The 24,467-nt window shown below is 36.0% G+C and overlaps 1 protein-coding gene across 2 annotated transcripts in view; it reads right to left on the reverse strand.

Annotated features, from left to right (window-relative positions):
* The window catches only part of ccser1 (coiled-coil serine-rich protein 1), a 1,824,576-nt gene that overhangs the window by 1,315,538 nt on the left and 484,571 nt on the right, over positions 1-24,467 (reverse strand). For both annotated transcript variants that reach the window (XM_051927646.1, XM_051927645.1), the window contains exon 5: positions 11,595-11,715. In XM_051927646.1, the coding sequence (XP_051783606.1) occupies positions 11,595-11,715 (121 nt within the window). The remainder of the gene's footprint in view (positions 1-11,594; positions 11,716-24,467) is intronic.

Genomic DNA, 24,467 nt, shown 5'->3' on the forward strand with positions numbered 1-24,467 from the left:
GTATAACCGGCTTTGTCCTTTCTTGCACAGCGCATCAGTATTGGCAGTCCAGTCTAATTTATCATCCAGCTGCACTCCCAGATATTTATAGGTCTGCACCATCTGCACACAGTCACCTTTGATGATCACTGGGTCTATGAGGGGTCTGGGCCTCCTAAAATCCACCACCAGCTCCTTGGTTTTGCTGGTGTTCAGGTGTAGGTGGTTTGAGTCGGACCATTTAACAAAGTCATTGATTAGGTCCCTATACTCCTCCTCCAGCCCATTCCTGATACAGCCCACGATAGCAGTGTCATCAGCGAACTTTTGCACATGGCAGGACTCCGAGTTGTATTGGAAGTCCGATGTATATAGGCTGAACAGGACCGGAGAAAGTACAGTCCCTTGTGGCGCTCCTGTGTTGCTGACCACAATGTCAGACGTGCAGTTCCCAAGACGCACATACTGAGGTCTGTCTTTAAGATAGTCCACGATCCATGCCACTAGGTATGAATCTAATCCCATCTCTGTCAGCTTGTCCCTAAGGAGCAGAGGTTGGATTGTGTTGAAGGCGCTAGAGAAGTCTAGAAACATAATTCTTACAGCACCACTGCCTCTGTCCAAGTGAGAGAGGGATCGGTGTAGCATATAGATGATGGCATCTTCCGCTCCCACCTTCTCCTGATATGCAAACTGCAGAGGGTCAAGGGCGTGTTGAACCTGTGGCCTAAGGTGGTGAAGCAGCAGCCTCTCCATGGTCTTCATCACATGTGATGTCAGAGCAACAGGCCGAAAGTCATTCAGCTCACTAGGACGTGATACCTTTGGGACTGGGGTGATACAAGATGTTTTCCAAAGCCTCGGGACTCTCCCCTGTTCCAGGCTCAGGTTGAAGATGCGCTGTAGAGGACCCCCCAGCTCCGATGCACAGACCTTCAGCAGTCGTGGCGATACTCCATCTGGACCCGCTGCTTTGCTGGCACGAAGTCTCCTCAGCTCTCTGCTCACTTGCGCTGTTGTTATTATGGGTGGGGATGTTTTTCCTATGCTGGTATCAGCAGAAGGATGTGTGGAGGGTGCAGTACTCCGAGGTGAGAGTGAGAGTGGGTTAGGGTGGTCAAACCTGTTAAAAAAGTTGTTCATTTGGTTTGCTCTCTTCACGTCTCTCTCAATGGTGGTACCCCCGCTTCGAGCTGCAGCCAGTGATGATCTTCATCCCATCCCACACTTCCTTCATGCTGTTATTCTGCAACTTCTGCTCCAGCTTTCTCCTGTACTGCTCCTTCGCCGCCCTGAGTTGGACTCGGAGTTCCTTCTGCACGCGCTTGAGCTCATGCTGATCACCATCTTTAAAAGCCCTTTTCTTCTGATTCAAAAGGCCCTTGATGTCACTTGTAATCCATGGCTTGTTGTTAGCATAGCAGCGTACTGTTCTTACTGGAACTACAATGTCCATACAGAAGTTGATGTAGTCAGTAGTGCAGTCAACAACTTCCTCTATGTTCTCATTATGAGATCCCTGCAGGATATCCCAGTCTGTAGTTCCAAAAAGTTCTCTCAGAGTATTCTCAGCCTCCAGGGTCCACTTCCTGAATGATCGTGTGGTTGTAGGTAGGACTCTAACTTTTGGTTTATAGTGAGGCTGAAGCTGAACCAGGTTATGATCTCCTTTCCCAAGCGCAGGCAGCGGGGGTGGCGCTGTATGCGTCTTTAACGTTTGCATACAGTAAATCAATAGTCTTATTTCCCCGGGTGTTACAGTCCACATACTGGGAGAATGCAGGCAATGTTTTGTCCAGCGTCACATGGTTAAAGTCTCCAGCGATTAGCACAAGCGCCTCAGGGTGCTGCGTTTGTAACTTAGCAATATTGTGGATAAATCAGTAATAGCATTTATGAAATGGGTCGTCAATATCCTCACATTTTTATTGCAATTAAGTGCTTTCAGCTGCTGGTTAATCTTTTGCTTTGCACTGTCCAGATAAACTAGCATTTCCCCATAGAAGACAGTGTAACTATCAAGAAAATAATATCCAGAATTACATAATGATAGTCAATCACTAAACCATCCACAAGTATAGTAAAAAATAATATCTCAGTGGTATAAAAATAAGATAACGCTTATAAAACAAAATAATAAAAAGTAAAAAGGCTTTCATACACAGCATTATTTAAGTTAAAATTTTTAAAAACATGATGTCTCAATATTCTGGATATCAGATCTTAGATTATAAAATATATCTAACCCAAATTCCCAACGAAAAATTCATAGAATTTAGACGTTTACTTTTAAGATAGTGTTTAAACTGAACAATTATAAAAACACACATTATATAAAATAACAAGGTGCCAGATTAGCTCGAGAAGATAAACAGTAAAAGAACAAGTGGAGTGAAAGCCAATACAGTTTAATCAAAAATGATTTATTTGACTAAGACATTCTGTGAAACTCAAGAAGTATTCCTAAATGAGTTGTGGATCTAAGAAGATCATTTAAATTACTGCTGTAAAAGCACAAGTGATAATGTGATATACAGTATTAATGGATGTTATTAATGTATCAGACAAATAACTTATGCTAAATATTCATGGGAAGTATACCTGAAATACAGTACTGCTGCTTCAGAAGTTCAGGCTTCTGTTAAGATTTTTACCTTTTTAAAAAATAAACAAAACTTTTTAACAGAATACAGAATCTTAAGTGCAACTGTATTGCTTAAGTGCCTGCTTCTTTTTGCCCATTGTTTAACACCTCTTACATTTTAAATATAAATTTGGACATTTTTTGCAGATAATTTTTCTGTTAAGGCCCGAAATTCAATGAATATCTAGTACATTTCCCTCAGAAAAATACCTGCTCTCTGCACTCTCTTCAGAATGCTTGCACCTTGTTCTCTGCTGCGCCTGGATGAAAATGTCAGCAATTAGTCACAGTTCTTTATTGTTTTAATGAATGTTAATTCTCAGTGACTGCGAGTAAAGCTGCAGTTAAAGTCAGGACAGTGAAGTTGGGCAATGAATGAGAATTCCTGACAAGTCCTCCAAGACTACTCTTGTCACAATTTATTTCCCAAATGAATAATGTTAAAAGTCATTCTGCAAATCTCCAATGCCATTTTTAATTAAACTCTTTGTTTCCCATTGAATAGACTATCATTCTAACAAGTGTGTTCTGTGTTCAAGCCACCACTTGTTAAGCAAGAGTGAATTGCAACACATCTAATAACATCAAAACCAGGACTATTTGTTTGGCTATATGTTTATGAAAATTATGTCTTTTTTTTTTTTTTTTACTTCTTATCACTTATCATATTTAGTACTACACGTCAAATGTTAAATTTGCAGCTTATTCATTCTCATCATAAGCACTTAATATAAATCATGTCATTAGCAGGAGTTAACATAAATTATTTAAGGAAAACTTTAGATATGTAAAAATCATGTAAATTAAAGGTTTAAGTTCATACATTAAATAATCTATATAGCAATCATGCAGGTGATTTATATAATTGGTAAACATATTCAATTCAGCACAAGTATTTATCTTCAATATGATTTAAACTTTAGGCTACATGTGCTTCACATACAGAGTCATAAATCAATAAGGTGATTCAGAGCTCTGCATCCTTCCACATTTTTCTGACATTATAATTTTCTTGATGTGACACTGATTTTTATAGTAATGTTGTCCTGCATATACTGCAATAAGTCTAACTTTAGGACAATTGTTCTTCTCAAAATATCTACCATATAATGCAGAATCTCATCATGCGAATTAACACTGTACATAACTGATCAGTACCCACTGTTATGATTTGATTTTAAAATGAGCTTTTCTGATAAACTTTTTATTCGTACATAAAATTAATCTGCCTTATCGTCTGAAACTACTTTTCCTCTGCTGGGTGATAGTGCTCATTCAGGTAACAAAGTGGATAGAGAACCAACTGATTTTCATACTGCATCAATTTCCATCCATTATCAATGCATTTTCTGCCTTTTATCTGGTCAGGGTCAAGGGGCAGGCAGTCTAACCAAAGATGCCCAGATGTCCCTTTTACCAGCAACCACCTCTGGGGTAAGACTAACATTTTCCCATGCCAGGAGAGAGATACAATCTCTCCATGTTTTGGGTCTGCCTGAGGTTTCCTCCAATTTAGACCTTCCCAAAACTCCTCCCAGGAAGGCATCCAGGCATCCTAATCAGATGCCCGAACCACCTCTATTTTTTTCAGAGTAAAAAATACTCTGAAAACTGCAATGTAACTGTAACTGCCCAACCTACTGTCACACGATCACCCCCAACACACCACTGGCATCTCTATATCACCAGTTTCAAAGTCTGCCTGTAAGGAGCTATCGTCACTTTGGAGGATACTTTCTCGCAAACTCAACAATGGGTATTGAGTTATTTAAAACACTGTAACATGTTTTACATTATTTTCAGAGACTACCCCCTCCCCTCTTTCTTAATTTTCAGGCTTACAGTGTGTCACAGTTGCAGTCGGCACTAAATGAATGAAAACTAGCAAACTAACAAAATGACAGCATATATCCAAGATGTGTTTTACAGGGCAGCAATTATCATAGAACTATAGAGTTCATGCAAGTCAACCTTTCAAGTACATAAAATTAATTTATTAATTTTCTCGTAATGATGAACAGATATGGGCAACCTACCCATTTACCATTTTTAAAATATTGTATTATATACAAGTATATTAAAACAAAAACAAAAGTTGATTTAGAATTATTGCAAGTCACAATTCTGCTTCATTATATTCTAGACTTGCAAAAATTACTACCAGTCATAAATGCATTTATTTATTTATTTTATTTAACAAATAGTGTTTTCCATCCATCCGTTAATTTATTCAATATCGAATCCAATTAATCAGCAAAGCCTAACCAGTGGGCATCAGGTGCAAGGCAGAAATCAAAAACAGATACAACAAAGTTAGTGCTCCAGAAATAAAATAATGGGGGGAAAAACAGAATAGGCTGCACTAACAATGAAAACCATTTATTCACATATGACAAAAGATAGCAACAGAGAGTATAGATGAAAACAATGTAATGTTTTACTGATTAGTCTACATTGCCTCTGTTGTTTCATCTTAGAAATTCAATCACCCATCACAGCAAAAAAAAGTGGGATTATTTTGTTATTAAATACAATAAAACATACCTCCAATATTTCTAATTACGCTCTTTCAATGTTATCAGTGTTTATCTTTGTAACCTGAGGCTTGGTCAACAAGCAGTTTTCAACACTGTCTGTGTCTTATGTAGATTCTGATCTGACATAAACAATGCAGAGAACAATAAAGTGTAAACAAATAAATAAATGTTGAGGTCACATGTTTTACCCCAGTATATTGTTCACTGATCGTCTGCTTCTGCCCACACCACTCAACTGGCATTCAGTATTGCGCCCTGTTGTCATGAGGGGCAGTGTTTTCAAGTGTCACATTCATTTAAAGGATGCAGTTGTGTTTTCACCTGCTTTTTTATGTCATTGTTGTAGGTACTTCATGCTTTGCTGATGCAAAGCAAGAAAAAAATGTAACATTTTTAAGAATAACAATAAAAAGCATATATGGTACAAATCTATATGTTGTACCCAGAATACTTAACCAATTTTAGTATAAATCCGTATATACACGTTTTTATTTTATTTCTGGCTTGTCTGATCGCCTTTCTTCTAAGTGAATGAAATTTGCAAGGAGTGGGCAAAGGACAAACTAATTGGGTCTCTTTAATGTCAGGGTTCAAAGGTTAAGCCGGACATCCCACATTTTACTACTAGATTTCCAGGAGGGGGACATTGTGCAGGAAGTTGATACAGGATGGATTTCTTGACTATGTGAGCTACTAAAAAATGTTGTGTGCTGAAGCCTAAAAAGCTGTGCAAGTGCACACACATCACATTACAGAGTATATTAGCCACCATTAAAAGAATCCACTCACTTCTAAAGCAAACTGCAATGTGTTTATCTCATCCACAAAGAAAGTGTTTGGTTTCTATATTGATTGAAATGAAATTCTGATGTTTTGGATATATATTTGAATGCCATTTTAACTAGAAGGACTTTTCATTCTAAATCACAATTTTGTTTCTGGACTCTTGTTAAGCAGATCTTTTTGACAACTTAGCATCTCTTATATGTGAAAAGTCCATTACCTTAAACAAAATATAAATGTATTATTTCTCTACATTTACTTTGCAAACTTACTAACAGAGACACTACTAAAGTAAGCCTTGACTGCTTCAACACACTGCTTAATTTTTTTTTTGCTTAAAAATATTTTCTGATGAATTACTTTAATTTTGAATTTACATTTGGTACTAGAATTTTCTTTATTCTGCACAAATGCAGTACTATGGTATAGTACAGTATACTCATAATTCTTCATTTGTGCTTTTGTTTCTCGATTTCTTAAATACATTTGAAATTCCCAACAGAACAGTAAAACCCATTACAGATTGTTTTGCACATTACTTCAAGACGGGTTAATCATTTTATCTGTCTTAAAAATGCATGGGGTAGTGACACTGTCAATTGCTCCCATGAGCAATTAAAAAAATAATTGTTCTAATTTGTGTTTCCAGCTGGTGCTAAAGGATGTCTAAGTGGTAACAATATTATTCTACACTTGCAATTTGATATCATGATTTTATCATACTTCTCACCACCATTACCATTTACACATTCTTTTATGTGTTGATAAAAAGTACATTTCAGTGAAGTGTTAATTAACTGTTACCCATTTTGTTAAGCGTTTAGAAACAAAAGCATGGAAAGTGATCACACATGTACCGCTAGACACTAGAAAAGTAATTACTGGAAACCACTGTTTAATAATCTGTTTAACTTATTCATGAGGCAAGTAAATCTTAAAAAAAAGTTCAAAGTACCTAATCAAATATGTAATTGAGAAATGATGAAAAAAAGTCTGCATTCAAATATGTTTTGATTAATATCACTCTATTATTTTGCACTTTAGTTAAAATCAGAAAAAAGTAAAACTATACATTTGCTGACAGATTTTACTAAAATACGTAGAATGAGCTTTGGCAATTGCTCCTTGCATTTCATAGTCTAGAATTAGTTAACAACAGTAAGAAAAGTGGAGTGTGTGTATTTGACTGAGTTTGCCTAACCTGTGAAAAACTGATGTTCAATGTTGTTCTTCTTTTTGTTGCTGTTAGAACAGTGCCCTGTATCCTATGACCAAGAATTACGTTATTTAAAAGAGGGGATATGGCAAGGAATAGATATACATACAGTATCTAAGTGTTGTATAAAATACCTAACAGCCATATTTGACTAAAAGTAGAAATACCTTTCTAGAAAATGACTCAAGTAAAAGTTTCAAATGAGAAAAATTGGACATTTTAATTATATGATTAAATTTGAAGTATGAAAAGTACAAGTAAATTTTGGATCTCTCCTTATTTTATATATAGTCAAAGACTTCTTACAGACTTATAATTATATTATAATTCAGGCTACATTCTGTTTACATATGAATTGTATTAAAATTGCTAAAGCATGAGCCAAATAACTGCAACTTGAAGAAGCGACATTTTGAGCGAGCAGACATCTTAATGACTATAATTCTACCCAAGTGGCCAATTTAATGATTGTATTCTAATTCATCTTGAAGGAAAGGCACATAAGCACCCCTTTAAAGAAGGGGTTAATCCATTCCTGAAACCCCTTTGCAAAGTGATATTTTATTACATGAACACTTAATCACAAATAATTTAACAAGAAAACATTTGTAATTGTTCCCTGTAATTGACCCCCATTTTTATTAAAATATTATTGACTATGTGAAAATTGCCACAAGCAGCTTAATAATAGCAGTGTTTAAGACACTGCCCTTCATTAACTAATGTTTAATAAAGTGTTTTACCTAAACTTCATCACTTCTAGTTTCACTTTCAAAGGATGGCTTTTTGTTTTCCCTTGGGCTTTTGTAAATAATTCATGAACTGGTTTGAAGCTGTGATGCCAAGGATAGTGTAAGAAAACATGTCAGTAACTCATGTGACAAAATAAGCAAACCACATAATGTGAACACACAAGTACACCTTGCTGCAGCCTGTAGATCAGCCATCAGGCTGCCTGCTGCAATGTTTGAACGCAGCAGCATCAGCTGTGGGAGAAATGTAGATTGGGGTTGCACGTTACCAATGTCGAGGCCCTCCTCAAACAATCAATTACACCCGGTTTGGAGGCTGCCGTATTGATGGTGTCTGTACACAGAAGTATCTATCAGCTGTGTAAATGCCTCCAAAATCTAGCCCTACTCCTTTCGGACTATGAGGACAGTGTCTGAGAATCACTGAGACTAGGACTGTGCATCACCAAGATCAAGCCCTGCCCAAAATAATCCAGTGCCGCCCCTTTCTGCTGGCTGCAAAATGGAATGCCTAAGAAAATGACCAGATGTAACTGCTAGCAGCACACACTTAAAAAGTAGGAGTAGACAACTGACTGAGCAAATAATTGTGCATATCTGCAAAGCACATTCATTTTCTGGTTTAATATTGCATTAACAAATGTGTCTAGCAAAATATATCAGAGTAAAAGTATTCATTTGCATTTTGAAATGTAGAGAAGTAAAAATGAAAGTAGACAGAAATATTTATACTCAAAGTAGTAATATTCTCAAAACATACTCAAGTATAGCAATGATATATTTCTTCTTTGCTACTGTATCACACAGTGATTTTACTTAAATATTAGCTAATATCTAATTTTAAATTAATTAAACTGGTTAAACAAGGTTTTTTCTCCATTTTAGTGTCTACTCTCAATGAGTTACTGACTATTTTTTTATGTAGTCCTTCTTCATAAAGCAGTGAATACACTGAAAAAGCAGCCTAGATCTCCTTGATGACGATTAATTTTTAATATAAGTACATTTACTAAACAAATCATACGTTAAATTGTGTACCAGCATACAAACATCCAAGTACTATTTGTCATTATTTCACAATTGAGTGTTTATAGACTATAAAACCATTAATATATTATGTTTAACAATCTTTAACTTCCAAATATCTAAACAGATAACTGTATATCATTTTCTAACACTGCACAGTAATTATTATATATTGCATTGACTGACTGACTCACTCACTCATCAAAAAAAACAATATTTCCTGTTTACTTTAAATGCTGAAATTTGGCTAGGTCAGTAGGTATCCACTATGCAAAGACATTTGTTATATATTAATATTTAGGGGCAACTCCTCTCTACAATAGAAAACTAAATACTCCAAAATCTCAAGCTTTGACTGCCTTGATTGAAATTTGGTGACATTATAGAAAAAAGTGTTTTTTATGTGTCAATACACTTTTTTATTTGGCAATATTTACTCATTTTATTCTCTGCCCTGCACTGACAAAGTGCTTTAAGTGATTGACAGGTCAAGCCAATAGCACCACTAACCAATAGGGTGGATGGAAGACTGAAGAAGGAATGGTTGTCCAGGACAGGACAAATGAGACATGATCACTTTTGGAGTGTACAGTAAGAAAGTTTGTCAAAGCTCAATGAAGATGTAAAGTTCAATAGTGAGCTACAAAGCTCCAATGAAAGTGCGAGGAGCTGTAGCTTTGAGCATAGGTTTTGCTCTGCTAGAAGTAAAAAGTGAGGGAGAGAGATGTAATGGTGGAAGTGGTGTCCTCTGATCCACGACAAACCTGAATGAACGGAGTCAGTTTAAACTTAACAGGTCCTCCATGAGCTACTCCACTATAATATACATTTTCATCTATTGACTTTAAAAGGGGACCCTCATCTTGCCCTCCCTAATCATTTACGTTTACATTCATATCTTCTTAACATTGAATGGAGCTTTCCCACTGTATTCACTCCAAAATTCTTTACATATACATTTGCCTCTGTGGACTTTAAAGGGGGAACACCTGCTGTACATCTAACAGAAAATATTAAAAGAAATCTTTGAGTGAAATGATGTAAACAAATGAAAATTGTAAACATCTAATAATGATTATAATATATACTCACATTTCACAATATTCCTACTTTTTACCCATTTCAATTAAAAAAAAAAACATTTTCCTCTAAAATTGTTTTGCAATTACCATAAGCAGAAACCATGTCACTAGGAAAAGTAGGAACAGATCTACAGAAATGTTTTACTTATGCACAACTATATATAACATTTTTAAGAGTAAGAAGCACAAGTGAACTAATATTACTGTATATATTATTTAACACCATTATTCAAGGTAACTTATAATATTTAAGATTTAATTGGTTACATTTCTTTTGTTTTTCCAGTCGGAGTACAAGCAGGTGAAGTGACTTACTCATGGTCACATAGTGTCAGTACCAGAATGTGAATCCACAACCTCAGGTCTTGAAGTCCTAGGTACAAACCCTTAACCACTAAACCACATTGCCTGCCAAAAATATTAGTAACAAATATTGTGTACAGAAAAACACTTATTTAGCTACATAGTACTTCTGATAAACCTGATTAATCGATAGCAGTATCTTATGAAATATCCTGGATGACACCAAGCAACATTATTATACAATTTTGGAAAGACCTAAACTAAAGTGCAACAGTAAGAAACTTACTGGATTACATTTGTTACAACTGTTAAAAGTTTTTCCGCATTTTAATTGCATAAGTATTACATTGATCAAAAACAATCTTGTACTATCAATTTCTCAAGTCATATCTACAGATATATCAATATCTAGAAACATGTTTGACAAATTTCTCAAAAAAAAATCAGCTCAATTACTATTCTGCTTTTGTAAAATTATATTAAAAATACTGAAATACACATTTTTAAAAAAAATTTTCAAATGACATTTAATTTTGAAAAAAGTATTCTGACAAGGAGGTTTGGGAAAACAGAAACAATTACAGTTGATTCATAGTAAACAACAGTAATGCAGAAAACATGACCAAAGTGTTAAGATTTAGTTAAATGGGCTTTGAAAACTACAGATTTGTACTGAAATTAATACATTTCCTCTATTTAACCATTTTTGACCAAATAATACTGGTTAGATGCATTGTCTTTCCATTGAGCCAGTCATTATCAGACCTGCATAATCCAGGGCAGGCTCATGGAGAATGGAAACTATTCTACTAATGCAGTGTGCAAATCAAGAAAAAATCCTGGAAGGTATGTTGGTCTATTATAGGACACATTCATTAATCCACTTTGCTGAAGGATACAAAGTGAATTTTAAAATTGTCTTTAAGGATTTATAATTACACTGAGGCCTGAGGTTTGTAATTTTCCTTCTTTTGCCAGCTTACATTAGGGGCCTCAATACTTTGATAGCATAATTTACTCTTAGTTGTGGTTCTGATTTTTTACTAAGATTGCACTGAAATCAGTTCTGGGTTTGGATGGAATATTTTTCATTTTTGATTTAACTGTTCAAATACAAAGCTCCTGCAAAATAAAAATTCCAATCAATAACATCCAGGTTAAAAATTTGGCCATATTGTGTCATTGTATGCTACCTTCTATCTAGGTATGTGAGACAAAAAAATCTAATATTTCACCAGAGGTATAAGAAAAGTAGAATTCATTATTACATACCTGTTTGAAGTATCTATGGCTTTCACTTCCTTGGCTGGAATCTTATCATTTATTTTCTCCATTGGTGAATGCATTACTGCCAAACATGAGGAAATTGACTGGCTTGAATCCTCACGGCAAACTGTAGTAAATGTGAGATACAGGTTACTAGGCTTCAAAATATTATTATGAATTACACGCAATTTACATTTTTTTTTAACTTTGTGCAACTCGATATTAACACTAATTAGATTACTAAATTACTTTTTCTGAATATTTTGAATTCATTTTTTATACATTTTGACCCATATATAGACATTTATCATTAAGATAACAAATAGAGGAAACATGGAAAAAGCTGTTTTTACTAAGGCAAAATAAAAGCTGCTCATTATACATAGCCTGCGGCAAATGAACTGAAACGTTTTTAATTAGCACTGTGAAAATAAAATGTAGATAGTCTTTTCCATGCACACTGTGCTTTGACATTCCTAATGTTCTAGAGCTAGAATATTAATTAGTTGACAACAATTTGATAATTACTTCAAAACCATGCAAAAGAATAGACAGAAAAAAAATCTTCAAATGATGACAAGGTTTATAAGCTTACAATTACAAGTTCTGAAAAATACCAATTGTAACAAAATAATTCACAGAAAAACAAATACTAACTCATGACATTTACTGTGTGTTTTATATGTTTTGATAGAAAAGGTAAATTGCAATTTAATCATGCTACAAAAACGAAAATGCATGATGCTCACTCAAATTCTAACAAGTACCAGCTGAAGCATTTTGTTTCAGTCCAGTTTCTTAATTAGAAGTAAATTACTATTACTAAAACAAATTACTGCTCAAGCAACATTTTTATTTTATTTAACTTGTTTAAGAGAAAAATGCACCGGCTGCTTGTTTAACTGGACATCCTGACATGTGTACCATCACATTCAGATTAGACAATGAGATCATTAATAACATTTAACTTTATATTTTGTTCTTTGATAATAGTTTACATACAAGAAGTATTTTTTCTTTAAACCAAGTATTTACTAACAACTCTTAATATGTTAAACAATTTAATAATTATGTGACTTTACCAATAGTTTCTGGGCTATGACATTTATCTGTATTCTGATTGGTGTGTTTGAAATGCTTCATGGTCACTGTATGTAAATAAACCTAGCTGGTAGAAGAAAGCTTTCTGTTAGATTTCTTTAGTCCGCCATGCTGCATTAATAAAAACATGGTGTAAATAAAGGAACTTCATGTCAAAGTTCATATATAATGATGGCTCAAAACTCCTTTTTATTTACACACTACACACTAGCGGGTATACAGTAAATAAGGGTTAATTTTATTATACAACAATATCTTTTACAGGCTGTTCCTCGTCATCTTCGGCCTGCGGAGGCTGGAGGGGGGCGATTTTGCTGCTTGCGCAGTGTAGTGTCCCTCCGGTGGCTCCCGGTGGCAAGCGGTTTCACTTCCAGCACACCACACACGGCTGCCCCGTTCATTTTAGGTGTGCGGCTGGTAATGCCGCAAGTGGTGATCCGGTTGTGGCTGAACGGGGCGGTGGGGGGTAGCATTGTAGTGTGCCTCGGATGGCTGCATGTTGAATGGGGGCGGTGGTGTTGCGTACGCTGTAGGCAGCATAATGTAGTGGCGGTGACTGTGAGGTGGGCTGGTGATGAACCGCACCTCGCTGCCCCCATTCATTCTCAATAGCATGCCTGCTTGTACTGTTACGCACATAGCAGGAAGTTGTCTCTTGTCAGTACAGGGTGGTCCAGATCTAATTATGCAGATCCAGATCGTCTGGATGACTTTAATTTATGCAGGGACGATTCCAGTTCGGCGCAAAGACGATTCTTCATGTCGTCACTTTGCACACTTCTCAATGGTCCGGGATTTTTCGGGTGATTTTCTATGGAATAAACTGAATAAGTTATAACGTAATGAAAATTGCATAATTAGATCTGGACCACCCTATACATCAGACGTGTTGATGACTGGTGCTTTCCTGCTGTGATAGCTGTACGGTGCTGTGCAGAAGAGCTCATCTTAACCTTTTGTCTTCACCCTTCAACAATATCTCTGAAACACAAATCTGATGCAAGTGCTGGTGAAGAAGAGAAAAACCATCACCATGGAAAATAAAGTAGAAATAATAAAAAGGTCAGAAAGAGGTGAAACTCCATCATTCATTGGCAGAGCACTTGGTTACAGTCGGTCAACAACAACATTTGTTAAAATAATGTACCTGTTCCGACTTACATACAAATTCAACTTAAGTACAAACCTACAGTCCCTATCTCATATGTAACCCAGGGACTGCCTGTATGTCAAGGACATGCACACACACAACTTTTAGCATGCGTAAGATTCCCAATGCATCAAAGTTCATGATCTTCTTGTACCAAAGTGCCCAACAGACATAATGCATACACTTATACACAGACAACAAGCCCTGCACTGGCTATACCCAGGAGGAAAGTTCTAGTAGATACATCGGATTTGCATTACATACTGTACTGGTTTTCCTGTCATCATAAAAAGGGTTTACTACACCAAGCGATCTTTAACTGCCAACGCTTCTCAGTTTTTGCTGACAGTAAAAGAATTTATCTGAATTGTCCATTTACATTGTCCTCGATGGCAGGTACAATAAGATGTGATTTCCAGTAATTCTCCTTTGGCCCCACTGTTAAACTCAATTATTAGTTCAGTTACTGTACTGTCTTTTACAATTATGTCAGTCTCCACTGGCATCTTTCATCAATGACCTGTTTTACTCTTACTGTGATCTCTAGTGTAGAACATCCTTTGAATACATACCCATAAAATTAATTGTCTGTCTTTCTTTTTTGATATGCTATTCAAAATACATTTTCTGAAAGTATTTACAAATGACCTGGGAAGTCTGGGATGATATATATATTTGGTCAGAAAATAACACAATATACACCTATCAGCCACAACATTAACACCACTGAAAGGTGAAGTAAATAACATTGATTATCTCATTAAAATGGCACCTGTAAAGGGATGGGATATATTAGGCAGGAATTGAACAGTTCTTGAAGGTGATGTGTTGGTATCAAAAAGGGCAAGAGTTAGGATCTGAGTGACTTTGACAAGGCCAAATTGTAATGGCTGGACGAATGGATCAGAGCATCTCCAAATGGGTACCTAAGACTCATTGATGTACGTGGGAAGTGAAGGTTAGGCCATCTGGTCTGATCCCACTGAAGAGCTAACTTAGCACAAATTGCTAAAAAATTTAATGCTGGTCATGACAGAAAGGTATCAGAACTCGCGGTGTATTGCAGTTTGTTATGTATAAAGCAGCTTGGCTGCAGACCAGTCAGAATGCCATTGCTGACCTCTGTCCATCCTAGAAAAAGCATACAATGGGTATATGAGTGTCAAATATGGACCATGGAGCAGTGAAAGAAAGTTGTGATAAATCACTGTTTTAATGTGGATGGCTGGTTTTACTGTATGTGTGTTGTTTGCATAGGGAATAGATGGCAGCAGGATGGACTATGGGAAGAAGCTAAGTAGGCAGAGGTATTGCAATGCACTGGGCAAAGTGCACTTGGGTCTTGACATTTATGTGGATGTTACGTTGACACATATCACCAATCTAAAAATTGTTGCAGACCATGCAAACTCCTTCATGACAATGGTATTCCCTGAGAGAAATTGCCTCTTTCAGCAGGATAATGATGAAAAGTTTATGGCTACATTCTCATTATTTTTCTTTTAGTGCTTTATATTGTTATAAAAGATCATTGTCTTTCACTTGGTGTATTTCTAAAGCATTTATACAAGACTACTTCTAAATTACTGTCTTTTATCTTTTTCCCACCAGTTTTTAGCCTAGGGGACTGTATGTCATCTAAAGGTCTGCAGAAAGATTTATTATGTATTGATTTATTCTCCACCACAATCTCTTTCTGAAAACTTAAAAATGTTTGGAAACTTTAGAACTTTCTCACTGTTTACACCTGACAACAGGTATCAAAAGACAAACAAGTCTATCCACTCATCCAAAAAGTTGGAAATCAGAAATCCATTGGATGGTGTTTTAAAGTGTGAAATATACCTTGATATTTTATACTACAATACAAATCAAAACATCTTGGCAAATGGGGGAAGCACGGCCCATTTTAAAAGAAGAATCTAAGGAAATGTTCAACTAACCCTTTTCTGAAACTGCTTTCTTCATTACTTGGTCATGGGGAGCCTGCGGTTAGTGTTGCAGCACTGGTTGAAAGCGAAGATCCAACCCAGGATAGTACACTAGTTCATAAGCTATCAGAATAAGGTAATCCACATGACAGAGAAAGAGAACATGGAAAATCTGCGTACTGAGTAATGGTTTACTTTTTAATGGAAGTGTGGTGAACTTTAATTGTGGAGTTAGAAAATTAGATGGTTATCACAAAAGAACACTACTTTCATATCTGAAAGTAAAGCTACAGAACATAAAAGTAGGGCAGGCACAAAAGCATAAGACTGCATGACAATTACATTTTGAAAAAGAAAAGAAACAACATAATACAACCTTTCAGCTGTTATGCATTTACTAAGTTGAATTAACATTTGCTCAGTTTTATATTTTTGTAGGTGCCCAGTTACTTAACATGACATATTATATTATATATATATATATATATATATATATACAGTAATCCCTCGCTATATCGCGCTTCGCCTTTCGCGGCTTCACTCCATCGCGGATTTTATATGTAAGCATATTTAAATATATATCGCGGATTTTTCGCTGCTTCGCGGGTTTCTGCGGACAATGGGTCTTTTAATTTCTGGTACATGCTTCCTCAGTTGGTTTGCCCAGTTGATTTCATACAAGGGACGCTATTGGAAGATGGCTGAGAAGCTACCCAGCTTACTTTTCTCTGTCTCTCTTGCGCTGACTTTCTGTGATCCTGACGTAGGGGGTGTGAGCAGGGGGGCTGTTCGCACACCTAGACGATACGGACGCTCGTCTAAAAATGCTGAAAGATTATCTTCAAGTTGCTATCTTTTGTGCAGCTGCTTTCTGAAAGGACATGCTGCACAGTGCTTCGCATACTTAAAAGCTCGAAGGGCACGTATTGATTTGTGCTTGAAAAACAAACTCTCTCTCTCTTTATCTGCTCCTGACGGAGGGGGTGTGAGCTGCCACTTTCAACAGCTTTGTGCCGCGGTGCTTCGCATACTTAAAAGCCAAACAGAGAGAAATGCAAACAAATCAATAGGGCTATCTCTGTGACAGTCACTGCTCCTGACAAGCACTCCTTTGAAGAGGTAGATATGTTTGCATTCTTTTAATTGTGAGACGGAACTGTCATCTCTGTCTTGTCATGGAGCACAGTTTAAACTTTTGAAAAAGAGACAAATGTTTGTTTGCAGTGTTTGAATAACGTTCCTGTCTCTCTACAACCTCCTGTGTTTCTGCGCAAATCTGTGACCCAAGCATGACAATATAAAAATAACCATATAAACATATGGTTTCCACTTCGCGGATTTTCTTATTTCGCGGGTGGCTCTGGAACGCAACCCCCGCGATGGAGGAGGGATTACTGTATATATATATATATATATATATATATATATATATATATATATATATATAAATATATATATATATAACATATATATATATCTATACTAATAAAAGGCAAAGCCCTCACTGACTCACTGACTGACTGACTGACTGACTGACTGACTGACTCACTCACTCACTCACTCACTCACTCACTCACTCACTCACTCACTCACTCACTCACTCATCACTAATTCTCCAACTTCCCGTGTAGGTAGAAGGCTGAAATTTGGCAGGCTCATTCCTTACAGCTTACTTACAAAAGTTAGGCAGGTTTCATTTCGAAATTCTACGCGTAATGGTCATAACTGGAACCTGTTTTTTGTCCATATACTCTAATGGAGGAGGCGGAGTCACGTATTGCGTCATCACGTATTATGCCTCCTACATAATCATGTGAACTGAAAACGAGGAAGAGATTTACAGCACAAGTCAAACGCGGGAACGAAGGTAAATGACGTTAATTGTTGACTGTCTTTTAATACTGTGTAATTGTTGAGTATCTTTTAATACTGTGTAAACATACATATTAACACATGTGCAATTAAATGTGTGCATTTACGGGGTGATTTCTCAGGCTTAAAAGCCCGCCTTTTATTAAAAAGGTAAATGCAAACTCTTTTCATTCTGAAGGGCACAAACCACGTTAGATTTCAGCCGTTAAACGCGCAAAAATGTCAGTACACCAGATAAATAAGCGCAACATATTATCAGTTGTATTGTATGCTTACAATACATATAGAAATGTGTTAATCGTTAACTAATATTATGGGATGGTGTTTTTCGACTCGCGCCTTGATTTAAACGATTGCATGTCTTGGTGGGTTTGCGTAGCTTATTGTCAATATCTTTACACCTCTTTTTAAGACTTAATTTAAAAAGGTTTTCTTTTCTTCTTAATTAAAATTTAAAAGCAATACTTCACCGCTGCGAAGCCCCTGTAGCGCTGACGTCCGAAGTTCGATTACCGTAAGCGAGTGCAGTGAGTGTGTACGCCTGATGAGCCAAGAATAAGGGGGAAAGACGTGTCGCGTATTCTTTGCATTATTTGACAGTAAACTATTTTCATCCATTCTATGATCTGCTTCTCACAACTGAAGGCACCGTGGCTGATGTTACCTGACTTGCTGGCCAACCATAAGCGTTACCTGGTAGGTAACCACCCACTCACTTCACTCCCTTACGGGAATCGAAGCTCAGACGTCAGCGCTAGAGGCAAAGCCCCTAAAATTGCGCCACGGCGTGTGGTTCGTTTATTTGACAGCATGTAGATCGGGGTAATTACATTCACGGCATTCGTAGTCTGATTCACAATCTGATTGTATGGGTGGTTACCTACCAGGTAACGCTTATGGTTAGCCAGCAAGTCAGCTCGAAGTGATCACTCGAGTGAAGGCAGCTTCACAAAAAAACAGATCCTTAACAAACTGTTATTGGTATATTTTCCCTCAATTTTAAAAGGCTTTCTTTTCTTCTTAATAAAAATTTAAAAGTAGTACTTCGCCGGTGCGAAGCACGGGGATTTGAGCGACTGACGCATACAGACATATTCATGAGTGCAGGTACTTCAGAAAGAAAGCACCGTGTAAACCTAAACTTTAAATTAAGTTCATAGACCTACAAAAGGTTGCCATTGATTTGAGGCAAGATTGCTTTTCTCATGTACAACTATACGTTGCATTCTTAACAGTAAGCTTGCACAGCTTGGTCATATTACAACCTGAGTGCTGAACTGACAACGTCGTATACAAACAGAACTATAACAATTGTAATAAACAAACAAAAAAAAAAAGCGAAGAACCCTTGGATTTAATAAAAAAGCTCCTTCCTTGGCGAAGCAAGGAAAAAGGAAGACCTTATATGGCGTTCGTTTATAAAACAGCGGAAAAGCTGTGTTAAGGCTGCTTCACAGAAAAACAGATCCTTAACAAATTGATATTGGGATATTTTCCCTCAATTTAAAAAGCTTTTCTTCTTAATAAAAATTTAAAAGCAGTACTTCGCGGGGATTTATATATATATATATGTATATATATTTATGTATATATATGTATATATATTTATGTATATATAGATATAGATATATATAGATATACATATATACAGTAGATATAGATATATATATATGTATGTATGTCTATATATATATATATATATATATATATATATATATATATATATATATATATATATATATATATATATATATATATATGTAAGCTTATAAGTACTGCCTTACTTCTCTTTAAGAAAGGAAGATGTAATGATACTTGATTTAAACGATTCCATGTCTTGGTGGGTTTGTGTAGCTTATTGTCAATATCTTTACACCTGTTTTTAAGACTTATTGACTGAAACGGGCTTTCACAAAAAAAGTTAGGGCTTTGCTACAGGATACACCCTCCACAAGTTAAGCAAGTAAAAATAAAAGTGTATATTTCTGTTTTATTTAAACCTTTTAAGTTTGTATGCATAGACCCATTTGGCTGTTTTAGTTTTTTTTTTCTTTCTTCAGTAATATTAAATCTCCTTAAAGAAAAAGAACATATGCATTTTACTTTTTTTGTATCTCTTTAGTAATATTTTAGTGTAAAAGGATAACCAGTATTTAAACCTTTTATGTTACTTTATAGTTATTTTACACAATGTTGAAAAATTAATAAGAAAGCTACATATTTTGGCAGCTGCTGCTTTAATTTTCAATGAAATGAAAAAAGCTCTCCAAGAGAAAACCTCAATGAAGAAGAAACCCTCATTTATAAAGGTTTGCTGCAGATGACTTGACTGAAAATAAATTAATACTTCCTATGTGTATAATATATATTTATCTATTTTACTTATGCCTTTATTCCAGCAACTTGCAACATCTGAGGTACAATTTGTTACATTACTTTTGTTTTTTGCAGCACAGGCAGGTGAAGTGACTTCCTCAGGTTCACACAGTAGTGTCAGTACCAGGATTTGAACTGACAAGCTCCGGGTTTGCTGAAATATTACTAAAGAAAGAAAAAAACCGAAAACGGGCAAATAGGGCTATGCATACAAATGTCCATCCATCCATTATCCAACCCGCTATATCCTAAATACAGGAGCCAATAAGTAGATATGTATATATACAGTATATTATATATATATATATATATATATATATATATATATATATATGTGAATGTATGTATGTATGTATATATGTATGTCTATATTTATATGTATATATATATATATATATGTAGATATGTAAATTTGTATATGTATATATATATATATATATATATATATATATATATATGTATATGTGGATGTGTATATGTATATACAGTAATCCCTCCTCTATCACAGGGGTTGTGTTCCAGAGCCACCCGCGAAATAAGAAAATCCGCGAAGTAGAAACCATATGTTTATATGGTTATTTTTATATTGTCATGCTTGGGTCACAGATTGGCGCAGAAACACAGGAGGTTGTAGAGAGACAGGAACGTTATTCAAACACTGCAAACAAACATTTGTCTCTTTTTCAAAAGTTTAAACTGTGCTCCATGACAAGACAGAGATGACAGTTCCATCTCACAATTAAAAGAATGCAAACATATCTTCCTCTTCAAAGGAGTGCGCGTCAGGAGCAAAACCTGTCAGAAAGAGATAGGAAAGCAAACAAATCAATAGGGCTGTTTGGCTTTTAAGTATGCGAAGCACCGCGGCACAAAGCTGTTGAAGGCGGCAGCTCACACCCCCTCCGTCAGGAGCAGAGAAAGAGAGAGAGAGAGAGACAGAGTTTGTTTTTCAATCAAAAATCAATACGTGCCCTTCGAGCTTTTAAGTATGCGAAGCACCGTGCAGCATGTCGCTTCAGGAAGCAGCTGCACAGAAGGTAGCAACGTGAAGATAATCTTTCAGCATTTTTAGACGAGCGTCCGTATCGTCTAGGTGTGCGAACAGCCCCCCTGCTCAATCCCCCTACGTCAGGATCAGAGAAAGTCAGCGCAAGAGAGAGAGAGAAAAGTAAGTTGGGTAGCTTCTCAGCCATCTGCCAATAGCGTCCCTTGTATGAAATCAACTGGGCAAACCAACTGAGGAAGCATGTACCAGAAATTAAAAGACCCATTGTCCGCAGAAATCCGTGAACCAGCAAAAAATCCGCGATATATATTTAAATATGCTTACATATAAAATCCGCGATGGAGTGAAGCCGCGAAAGGTGAAGCGCGATATAGCGAGGGATTACTGTATGTGTATATGTAGATATGTGTATATGTAGATATGTATATATATATGTATATATGTTTATGTATATATATATGTTTACATAACCTCTTTAACACACTACTTCTCCGCTGCGAAGCCCGGGTATTTTGCTAGTACATCTATATACATGAGATTATATATGTGATTATATGATATGTGATTGACGCCTCTTCACAGAGAGGACCAGGGAGCAGGCATGGCCAGAACAGAATCTCCCCCGGGATGCTAGATGGCAGCTTATAAATGCACACATACTGTATATATACACATATACTGTATATATATATATATATATATATATATATATATATATATATATATATATATATATATATATATATATATACATATACATATATATACATGAGTTGAGACACAAAATAACTGGATTGGTTAAAAAAAATATATATATTTATTGATGAATTACAGCATTCTAAACATTGTCACCTTCTATATACTCCCCCTCCCGATCTCTACATAGCTCCATACATTTCTTCCATTGATTGAAACAGTGGTGGAAGTCTTCTTGCTTGAGGCTCTTCAACAGGCTTATATATATAAGGGAGAAAAATTAATCACGTATCATAAAGTACTTTTTACCCCTGCCATGGGTCTTCATCAGAGGATAATGCTTAGCCTTACAAGAATCAAAGGCAATATATAGCAAAAAGTTACGTGGGGAGTCACTTGGACAGGGGTTGAAAGCTCAGGAATAAAAACTACTTTATGATACGTGATTCATTTTTCTCCCTTTGTGGATCTCCAGCTGCAAATATGTAAACTGTATCATAGACCTTCTCTTCCATATATATATATATATATATATATATATATATATACTGTATATGTACGTACGTACACACACACACACACACACACACACACACATACATACATACAGTGCCCTCCTCTATTTTTGGCATCTGACTTTTAATTTAAACAAGTTCATTCAAGAAATAAATATTTTTAACAAAAACACATGTGCCATAATTGTTGTCACCCCTGCATTTAATACTGTGTACAACCTCCCTTTACCAATATAACAACACGGAGTCTTCTCTTATAACCTTTTATAAGGTTGGAGAATACAGAGCACAGCATCTGAGACCATTCTTCTTTACATAATCTCTCCAGATCATCCAGGGTCCTAGGCCCTCTCCTGTGTATTCTCTTCTTCAGCTCACTCCACAGGTTTTCAATAGGGGTCAGGTCGAGATGGTCATGGCAGAACATTGAGATTGTGGACAGTTAACCATTGCAGGGTTGATCTGTGTTTCGTATCATTACACTGGTCAATAAGCATTTTGCTACTGGGATTCTACTTTAAAAAATTTCACTTGCTGACTCCAAACCATTTTCGTCCAGCAAATCCCGTTTTTTAGTTATGATGTTCCAGGTCTTGGACAACTAGGGTGACTGGACAGTAAAGGCGATGCATTTCAGCATTTAAGAAATAAGTTTGGTCTCAAGAAAAGTGAAGCCAAAATTAAGGAAGGTGTTTTTGTTGGCCCTGAAATCCGTGAACTGATGCTTGATGATGAGCTCAAAAAGAAACTGAAGCCAACTGAATCAGCACCCTCATTCATGCAGGTTGTCCAGAATTTTCTTGACAGGCACAGAGCAGAGAATCATACTGAGCTTGTGGAGAATATGCTGAAAGTATATTAGCTTAATTTTAGCATCACCAGATCCCCAAACCTGCACATCTTTGGAAGGAAACCGGAGCATACTGTGGAAACCCGCCAGGAAAACATGCAAACTCTAGGCAGGGGACGCCAGGGAAGTGACTCCCTGTGAGATAGCAGTGCTACCGTGTCTCCCCCACATGTGTAATTATTAACATTATTTACATGAAGTTAACAATTTATCTGTAAAATGTAATACACACACGTAGCTTAATGCATTTCGTCATGAAAGAGATATCAAGTTTACTGTAAATTTAACGACTGTAATGTGGAGAGAGCTGGAATCTCATAAATTTAATCTGTTCTGTGTGGGGATTGCTGCTTGCTGCTGCTGTCAATGCAGGAGGAAGCCCCAGAAGCATGTAGCATTAAGTTTAAAGATGATGTTTATGATGGTCTACTTCAATGCTGTTGTGAAGATGGAAAAAAAAAAGATGACACAGAAGACGGTATGCGAGAACTTTAAAATGTATCGTGTCATTACGATGGGGAATATGCGACACTTGAATATAAAAGCACCACAGATGGTTTAGCAAACATCGAAGCATGCACATTGATCCTATTCAATCTGCAAAGTGGCTTTCTGTCACATGTAGATAGTAAACTGGACATTAGGCCTCAAAAAAGGGCCATTAACATGTGCATGATCTCTCCAAGTAGCCCCCTAACTCTTTGGAGTTCCTCAGTTGTATGTTTTTACTAAGCCCTCTATTTAGTCACTACTGCAGTATAAATGTCACCTAAAAAAGATAACTTAGGATCAGTCATTAGTCCCTTTTGATTTAACACCTTATGGAACATAAAGTATATTTATCACTTACAGTATTATTTTTTCAGCAAGAAAAACCCAACCCTGAACACTTCAGTACAGAGTTTCTTAAACATTTTATACTGGGGACACAAATAAACAAATCTGTATCATATAGGGATCCAAGAAGAGGATTACTACCATAAAGACAGCAGAGCCATCCACTGATAAATAACAATGGCCATATAATAAAATACAGTTAATTTTTTGTTTTCATTCAAGCATATTTCTCACATAAATATTACTAAAAGAGAAAAATGGAAAGCAAACATATTGTTAATAAAACAATAACTATCATTCAACACTCGGTATAGATTTCTGATGTACATTACTGTCATTGTAAATTCTTAGTTTTAGTAAAGCTAAGAGAAATAACTGCTTATTTATAAGGAGTGTGGTGTGAGTATATGATGGTTTTTGAGAGGATAGTATGAATGGTCATTTAACTTAGTCACTTGACTCTTGTTGCCGGATAAGGAATCAAGTAGTCAAAAAAAAAAAAAAAACAAAACAGTGCCATCTCTTTACCATAACTTAAGATTTTT

This window comes from Erpetoichthys calabaricus, chromosome 5 (assembly GCF_900747795.2).
Source record: "Erpetoichthys calabaricus chromosome 5, fErpCal1.3, whole genome shotgun sequence".
NCBI classification, from domain to species: Eukaryota; Metazoa; Chordata; class Cladistia; order Polypteriformes; family Polypteridae; genus Erpetoichthys; species Erpetoichthys calabaricus.